At 42.5% G+C, this 10,000-nt stretch overlaps 1 protein-coding gene across 1 annotated transcript; it reads left to right on the top strand.

The window, feature by feature from the left end:
• Positions 1 to 1,656: 1,656 nt before the first annotated feature.
• LOC128698228 (serine/threonine-protein kinase meng-po-like) lies at positions 1,657 to 5,692 on the top strand. The gene is made up of 2 exons (XM_053790380.2): positions 1,657 to 2,049; positions 2,630 to 5,692. Exon 2 carries the CDS (start codon positions 2,632 to 2,634, stop codon positions 3,721 to 3,723), a length of 1,092 nt encoding a protein of 363 aa, XP_053646355.1. The 5' UTR covers positions 1,657 to 2,049; positions 2,630 to 2,631; the 3' UTR covers positions 3,724 to 5,692.
• Positions 5,693 to 10,000: the final 4,308 nt, after the last annotated feature.

The following is a 10,000-nucleotide window of genomic DNA, read 5'->3' as shown; positions in this document are numbered from 1 at the left end:
CAAGCTGTCACTTCCACAATGACCTGAACAAAAATAGTAATCTGCCCTCAGGCGTAGAGAGGGGAGACACTGTGCCTGTCTCCCCTCTCTCTCCTCACGCTCCAAGTTACTCTTATTATTATTATTATTATTATTATTATTATTATTATTATTATTATTATTATTATTATTATTATTATTATTATTATTATTATTATCATTTTATTATAATTTTGATCATATCATTATTATTATTATTATTATCATCATTAGAATTATCATTATTGTCATTACCATTATTACTATTAGCATTTTATCATTGTATCATTATTATTATTATTATTATTATTATTATTATTATCATTATTATTATTATTATTATTATTATCATTGTCATCATTATCATTATTATCAGAGTTATCATTATTGTAATTATCACTACCATTATCATTATTATGATTTTCACCATTATTGTCGTATCATCAGGGATATCATTATATCTTTATCATCATTATCATTATTATCATCATTATAATCGTCATTATCATTATAGTCATTATTATTATTATCATTATCATTATTATCATTATCATTATTATCATTATCCTTATTATGATTATTATTATCATTATCATTATAATCTTCAGTATCATTATAATCATCATCATTATCATCACTGTCACCATAATCACCATCATTGCACTCCTCAACCTAGTATCAATTAACGACGCTAATTGCCCCATTAGGCAACCATGGTCTGGTAACAAGCAGGCAGAGAATAGCTTCAAACGTTCAATTATGAACGCTTATTACTGCTGCTGCCAGACTGGAACAACACCCGTTTACCCCGTTGGTGTAAATGTCTGTATCTAACGGGACAGGTAAGAGAAGTAACAGAAACAGTTATTTTTTCTCCAGGCTGGTGAATTGACCAGGATTTGAGCCTGTCTCTGGCTAGGCCTATAAGTATTATATCCTATGGTTTAATCACTGTACCATGCTGGTACGAGTAAAATTGTTCATGTTTGTTCTCTGGGTCAGTGGGAAGTGGGTAGGTTGGTTGGTTTGTTGAGTTTGAAACCTATCTACTACACGGTGGGTCATTAAGGTTGCATGTCACCTGTTCACCACCAGTCAAGAATACTTTAATACATGAAATCGGGATTAAAGTCATCTCTCTTTTTACGTACACTGAGATATACACACCGGTTAGTGTATATACACTGAGAGATACCTCTCAGTGTATATACACTGAGAGATACCTCTCAATGTATATACACTGAAAAACGCTATTAATAATAATTAAAATAAATCCAATGCTAAATTTCACATTCCCAAATGAGAAGCAATTTTTTCTTTGACACAAAAAAAAATCGTAATCCACATCCTCATCATTTTTTCCCCAGAAATCCGTTTTTTTTTTTTATTTTTTTTTTCAGCGACAGTATTGTGAAGGCGGAGACTCGCGTCTCTCCCCAGTTCGGGGGTGGAAAAAAGAGACATCGTTAGTTCTGGCTAAGAGTGCAAGCTGAAGGTTTTCGAACAAGCGAACAGCTTTAAGCTGAGACGATATGAGGGGAAGGGGGGCGAGGGGAAGGAACCCCCTTTAGTGTCCGAAGTGAGATCGAACGCTCTTTAAGATTTACGTTCCACTTAAGAGTTCATAACGTCGGCGAATTGTGTTTACCGGGAGTTCGCATCTTCTTTTCGCAGTCGAAGGATGCTGTCTGGAGAATGTTTACATCGGCTGAGAGATGCTAGTTTACGGAGGGTCGTTGAGACTAGCTTTCTATAGACAGCTTCTTACGCAGCGGCTGGAACCGTCGTCATGACAACGACGCAGGCGCTGGCCATCCGTGACGTCATCAGTGACGTCACCACCGAGGGGAGATCAAAAAGACGAGTGCCTGGCCGTGCGGCCCTCAGAGTGACACTCGGCGTCGGCCAGGACAGGCATCAAAACCACCTTGTATATACACCTCGGGGTTCCCTCCTTCCTTCCCTCCCCTCCCACGACAGCCCTGGATTATTACTTCGACAACACGGATTCTCCCACGCCATCTTCTTCAGGTGGGTCCTCCCTACCCCTGGCAGGATCATGACGTCATTACTGTGATAAACACACACACACACACACACACACACACACACACACACACACACACACACACACACACACACACACACATACACACACACACACATGAAAGGTTTGACGATCGCGTGTTCAGCGAAACTTGCTAAATATATCGACTTGTGGAAGCTGCGTGAAGGAAAGTGTTCTCAGACACGCCAGAGGCTTTAAAGACTGGAGTTGAAACTTCAGTGATACGCCTTTACGAATATACGATCAGCTGGTAGGATATAATTTAAATACATAACAGAAACAGCGTTATATAATGTATACCACTGGAGGAAAGACGCGAGTGCGGAGCGAAACGTTATCAAAACGAAAGTTTGCTCTGGAACTGTTTCTCCTTCAGTGCTGTCAGCATTATATTGATGTATTTATTCACCTTTTGACTTGAAATTTTGTTTTGTAATGAGAATTAGGTAACACTAGCATTGCTAGCACGGTATGGAAGATATTGTTATTTTGTTTACTGCTCTAACGACTGGCATTAATGAGTATTGCTTCTTCTCTCCACAGAGATGAGTGGAGGCAGTAAAGGGGCCAGCTTCCACCGGGTCAAAACTTTCGAACTGCCGCGGCTGGAGCTGGACCGGCAGTTCTCCGACGTGCGACTGCTGGCTGAAGGCTGGTACGCCAAGGTGTACTCTGCCAAACACCTCGAGACTGACAATAACGTCGTCCTCAAGTGTGTGCAGAAAGAGACGACGAAGAAGAAGGATTTCTTTCGCGAGTTCCATTACAATTATTACCTCAGCCCGCACCCCAACGTTGTCAATAGCTTTGATGTGGCCTTTGAGACAAACAGCTCGTTTGTGTTCGCCCAAGAGCTAGCGCCCAACGGAGATTTGGCTCAGTTTGTGAGGAAAGGCGGTCTAGGGGAAATTCGAGCCAAGCGCGTGGCTGAACAAATTGCCTTCGCTCTGGAGTTCGTACACAGCAAAGACTTGGTTCACCGAGACGTTCGTCTGGAAAATATCTTCGTCTTCGACCGGGAACTCTCGCGTGTGAAGCTGGGAGACTTCGGCAACACTCAACGTGCAGGAGCCTTGGTGAAGAAAGTCAACGTACGGGTGCCCTGGGCCCCACCAGAGGTGTGCCAGGCGGTGTACAACGAGGGATACCACGTGGAGACCTGCCTAGATGCATGGCAGCTCGGTATCCTAATCTTCGCGTGCCTGACGGGGTCGTATCCCTGGTACTCGGCAGATATCACGGACCGTCACTACAACTCCTGGGTGGCCTGGCTCAAACGCAAGACTACAAAAATTCCTCGTCGATTCAAGTGCTTCACTCCGCGGCTTCTTCGCCTTCTGCGACGCCTGCTGGAGCCTAAATCTGAGAAGCGTGCTGGCGTGAGGGAGGTTTACAAATACCTCTCTGATTCCTGGCTAGTTAAAGGAATGGATCCTCTCGACATCGCCTTCGACGAGAGTTCTTCAGAAATCTTCGTCACCAGCACCAAGCCATTGTACGAGTGCGCGGAGAAGAAGAAGCTTGTCGAGCTCTTGAGATCTTATGGTATACAGACCACAGTCGACAAGAAGGAAACAACAAAACGTATCTGCGAATGGCTTCTGACCTCAGCGTCACCCATACAGCGAGGGATGTAACCCAGAGTGGGAGTGTTCCTCCTCCCTCTATTCAACATGATACACAGCTGCTGTGACCTGGGCTGGGTACCCAGGGACCATATGACCTCGTCTGGTGATAAAAAGGCTACGTGACCTGTGCTGGTGACCTAGGGAGCTATGCAATCAGTAATGGTGATCCCAAAACCTTTTGAAATGGGTTGAGCCAGGGACCGTGATACCTGAGCTGGTGATCCAGATTGCAGACTTATACCTGTACAGCATGGAGTAGTAGCCTGCATCTGTGTGAAACAGACTACATAAAACAACATGATAAGATCAATATTCGTGGGATCAATGATACTGACTTTCAACCTGAAAGCCTGTAGCCAAACAGTTATATGATATAGGGTCTGGTTTACATTCTTGTGGCCCTGTTTAGTGTGTGGCTCTGTTTGGTGTGTAGCCCTGTTTGATGTGTGACCCTGCTTGATGTGTGGCCCTACTTGGTGTGCGGCCCTGCTTGATGTGTGGCCCAAAAGTTATGAAGGGTTCCTGTAGATAACTTTGTGGCCCTGCTTGATGTGTGGCCAAGAGGTCACAAGAGGTCACTATGAATAACGTTATGGCCCTGTTTGACGTATGGCCCATTGGTCATAATGGGTGCCTGTGATTAACATTGTGGCCCTGTTTGGTGCCTGTACGTGACGTTACCGTGCCAAAGACTGCGTGTGCTGTGGCAGGAGCCCAGCACTACGTTACTTGGACTGTGATAGTAAACTTACCTGGGAACGACTCAGTGGAACGCGAACCTTGTGTGTGACACAGCGTCCTGACCAACATATACTAAATCCTGGCTCAAAAGAACGACCCCAGGGACGCAATGAAGTACAAGAAAAGTGTTCAGTATTTCGGCCTCACTGTGAGGCCTTCTTCAGCAAGCTTTCTGCCGAAATGCAAATCACTTCTCTTCTATTTTATTGTCTCCGTGTGGATTTCGTTATACCAATGACCAGTGTCTATTACACATGTCAACAGCTCATGTCAAACTTCCACATATCAAACACGTTGTTAATTTTGATATGACATAGCCCTAAATCAATCCATATTCTCCAGGTAATGCATGTGTCCTTTGTATCAAAGGAATTAGAACAAAATAAATACATGTATTTTAATAGGAATTTAAGTATTGTGGATGTACTTTGAGTACATTATTTTTGAAGCTTGTTACGACTGCTAGACTAGTCTTCCAGGATAGAGTAAGCTTCGCTAGTGACCCGCACTGAGACCTCAGAGATAGTCCCTGATCCCAAAGCTGAGGACACCACATTGAAGCCCCACGCCCACACTCACGCCAGTATTCAGATCCATGCTTTTATCTCTCCTCCACGGATACTTGAGTACCCCCCCCCCACACACACACACAAACCTCTGTTTTAATACACTTTTGCTTGCGAGGAAAACGCACTTTAAAGGCATGTGCCGAAACGCTTGCATCTACATTCACGCCGTATGTAATCACGTCAACCACCCTCGCTCCTTATATCTACAACTACGCACACTTTCTGGCACCTACACATTTACGTTCCTTCCTACGCCCACACACACACACACACACACACACACACACACATACACACACACACACACACACACGTTCCTTTTTCCACAACCCAGACATAAACACCAGACTTCCTTTCCTCCTCCCTTGACATATCTTCGTGGTGTTCTCCTGCAAGTGGTGGTATTAACCCACCTACCATCCCCTGAGCAAGGCTTGAACTCTGCACCTACACCTGATCGCCACCTAGCATATCACCCACACCCAATACTCAGCCATCAGGTGAAGCTTCAGAATTCCATGTTTTGGCGATTGTGTTCGTACAAGTATAGAGAGAGTGAGCGAAGTGACCTTGCTTTTATTTAGTATGTCAGGTCATTCTGTTTAAATGGGGGATTGTTTTGTCCCCAGATATTTTGTATATTCTTATTTATTGACGAAGAAATATCAAAATAAAAGAAATGGCCGATAAGAAGTATGTTTTATGTGTCCTGAAGTCGAGGCTACCGAGGTGGAAGGTGAGGCTACCGAGGTGGAAGCTGAGGCTACCGAGGTGGAAGCTGAGGCTACCGAGGTGGAAGCTGAGGCTACCGAGGTGGAAGGTGAGGCTACCGAGGTGGAAGGTGAGGCTACCGAGGTGGAAGCTGAGGCTACCGAGGTGGAAGCTGAGGCTACCGAGGTGGAAGGTGAGGCTACCGAGGTGGAAGGTGAGGCTACCGAGGTGGAAGGTGAGGCTACCGAGGTGGAAGCTGAGGCTACCGAGGTGGAAGCTGAGGCTACCGAGGTGGAAGCTGAGGCTACCGAGGTGGAAGCTGAGGCTACCGAGGTGGAAGCTGAGGCTACCGAGGTGGAAGCTGAGGCTACCGAGGTGGAAGCTGAGGCTACCGAGGTGAAGGTGTTTTCTGCGTAAATGAAATTCATGTCTGGTTCCCACACTATGTGTGTGTGACAGGTTGCGTTCCTGGCTGACACTTCATTAATGTCTTTTGCATTCTCTCTCTCTCTCTCTATCTCTCTCTCTCTCTCTCTCTCTCTCTCTCTCTCTCTCTCTCTCTCTCTCTCTCTCTCTCTCTCTCTCTCTCTCTCTCTCTCTCTCTCTCTCTCTCTCTCTCTCTCCTCTCTCTCTTCTCTCTCTCTTCTCTCTCTCTTCTCTCTCTCTCTCTCTCTCTCTCTCTCTCTCTCTCTCTCTCTCTCTCTCTCTCTCTCTCTCTCTCTCTCTCTCTCTCTCTCTCTCTCTCTCTCTCTCTCTCTCTCTCTCTGCTGGTTCACTTAGTGTATTGATTTCTCTTTATTCATTCAAAACATCATGAAGGCAGCATGCAACATTCAACTCTGAAAGACATGCCTCATACATCATGCAACGTTCAACTCTGAAAGACATGTCTCATACATCATGCAACGTTCAACTCTGAAAGACATGTCTCATACATCATGCAACGTTCAACTCTGAAAGACATGTCTCATACATCATGCAACGTTCAACTCTGAAAGACATGTCTCATACATCATACAACATTCAACTCTGAAAGACATGTCTCATACATCATGCAACATTCAACTCTGAAAGACATGACTCATACATCATACAACATTCAACTCCTGAAAGACATGTCTCTACAGCATCATACAACGTTCAACTCTGAAAGACATGTCTCATACATCATACAACATTCTTAACTCTGAAAGACATGTCTCATACATCATACAACATTCAACTCTGAAAGACATGTCTCATACATCATACAACATTCAACTCTGAAAGACATGTCTCATACATCATACAACATTCAACTCTGAAAGACATGTCTCATACATCATACAACGTTCAACTCTGAAAGACATGTCTCATACATCATACAACGTTCAACTCTGAAAGACATGCCTCATACATCATACAACGTTCAACTCTGAAAGACATGTCTCATACATCATGCAACATTCAACTCTGAAAGACATGTCTCATACATCATACAACGTTCAACTCTGAAAGACATGCCTCATACATCATACAACGTTCAACTCTGAAAGACATGTCTCATACATCATGCAACATTCAACTCTGAAAGACATGTCTCATACATCATACAACGTTCAACTCTGAAAGACATGTCTCATACATCATACAACGTTCAACTCTGAAAGACATGCCTCATACATCATACAACGTTCAACTCTGAAAGACATGCCTCATACATCATGCAACATTCAACTCTGAAAGACATGTCTCATACATCATGCAACATTCAACTCTGAAAGACATGCCTCATACATCATGCAACGTTCAACTCTGAAAGACATGCCTCATACATCATGCAACATTCAACTCTGAAAGACATGCCTCATACATCATGCAACATTCAACTCTGAAAGACATGCCTCATACATCATGCAACATTCAACTCTGAAAGACATGCCTCATACATCATGCAACATTCAACTCTGAAAGACATGTCTCATACATCATGCAACATTCAACTCTGAAAGACATGCCTCATACATCATGCAACGTTCAACTCTGAAAGACATGTCTCATACATCATGCAACGTTCAACTCTGAAAGACATGTCTCATACATCATGCAACGTTCAACTCTGAAAGACATGCCTCATACATCATGCAACGTTCAACTCTGAAAGACATGTCTCATACATCATACAACATTCAACTCTGAAAGACATGTCTCATACATCATGCAACATTCAACTCTGAAAGACATGCCTCATACATCATGCAACATTCAACTCTGAAAGACATGTCTCATACATCATGCAACATTCAATCTTGAAAGACATGTCTCATACATCATGCAACATTCAACTCTGAAAGACATGCCTCATACATCATGCAACATTCAACTCTGAAAGACATGCCTCATACATCATGCAACATTCAACTCTGAAAGACATGTCTCATGACATCATGCAACATTCTAATTCTGAAAGACATGCTCTATACATCATGCAACGTTCAACTCTGAAAGACATGCCTCATACATCATGCAACATTCAACTCTGAAAGACATGCCTCATACATCATGCAACATTCAACTCTGAAAGACATGCCTCATACATCATGCAACATTCAACTCTGAAAGACATGCCTCATACATCATGCAACATTCAACTCTGAAAGACATGTCTCATACATCATGCAACATTCAACTCTGAAAGACATGCCTCATACATCATGCAACGTTCAACTCTGAAAGACATGTCTCATACATCATACAACATTCAACTCTGAAAGACATGTCTCATACATCATGCAACATTCAACTCTGAAAGACATGCCTCATACATCATGCAACATTCAACTCTGAAAGACATGTCTCATACATCATGCAACATTCAACTCTGAAAGACATGTCTCATACATCATGCAACATTCAACTCTGAAAGACATGCCTCATACATCATGCAACATTCAACTCTGAAAGACATGTCTCATACATCATGCAACATTCAACTCTGAAAGACATGTCTCATACATCATGCAACATTCAACTATGAAAGACATGTCACATACATCATGCAACATACAACTCTGAAAGACATGCCTCATACATCATGCAACATTCAACTCTGAAAGACATGTCTCATACATCATGCAACATTCAACTCTGAAAGACATGCCTCATACATCATGCAACGTTCAACTCTGAAAGACATGCCTCATACATCATGCAACATTCAACTCTGAAAGACATGCCTCATACATCATGCAACATTCAACTCTGAAAGACATGTCTCATACATCATGCAACATTCAACTCTGAAAGACATGTCTCATACATCATGCAACATTCAACTCTGAAAGACATGTCTCATACATCATGCAACATTCAACTCTGAAAGACATGTCTCATACATCATGCAACATTCAACTCTGAAAGACATGTCTCATACATCATGCAACATTCAACTCTGAAAGACATGCCTCATACATCATGCAACATTCAACTCTGAAAGACATGCCTCATACATCATGCAACATTCAACTCTGAAAGACATGTCTCATACATCATGCAACATTCAACTCTGAAAGACATGCCTCATACATCATGCAACGTTCAACTCTGAAAGACATGCCTCATACATCATGCAACATTCAACTCTGAAAGACATGTCTCATTCATCATGCAATATTAACTCTTGAAAGACATGCCTCATACATCATGCAACATTCAACTCTGAAAGACATGCTCATACATCATGCAACATTCAACTCTGAAAGACATGTCTCATACATCATGCAACATTCAATCTGAAAGACATGTCTCATACATCATGCAACATTCAACTCTGAAAGACATGCCTCATACATCATGCAACATTCAACTCTGAAAGACATGCCTCATACATCATGCAACATTCAACTCTGAAAGACATGCCTCATACATCATGCAACGTTCAACTCTGAAAGACATGCCTCATACATCATGCAACATTCAACTCTGAAAGACATGTCTCATACATCATACAACATTCAACTCTGAAAGACATGCCTCATACATCATGCAACGTTCAACTCTGAAAGACATGTCTCATACATCATACAACATTCAACTCTGAAAGACATGTCTCATACATCATGCAACATTCAACTCTGAAAGACATGTCTCATACATCATGCAACATTCAACTGAAAGACATGTCTCATACATCATGCAACATTCAACTCTGAAAGACATGTCTCTACATCATGCAACATTCAATCTGAAAGACATGCCTCATACATCATGCAACATTCAACTCTGAA

Source organism: Cherax quadricarinatus, chromosome 63 (genome assembly GCF_038502225.1).
Source record: "Cherax quadricarinatus isolate ZL_2023a chromosome 63, ASM3850222v1, whole genome shotgun sequence".
NCBI lineage: Eukaryota > Metazoa > Arthropoda > Malacostraca > Decapoda > Parastacidae > Cherax > Cherax quadricarinatus.
Note: the sequence above shows the minus strand (reverse complement) of the source record. Positions and strands in the feature narration are given on the sequence as shown.

Bases quoted from the DNA above. Each gene is read 5' to 3' on its own strand.
- LOC128698228 (XM_053790380.2), top strand. From the start codon at position 2,632: ATGAGTGGAGGCAGTAAAGGGGCCAGCTTCCACCGGGTCAAAACTTTC.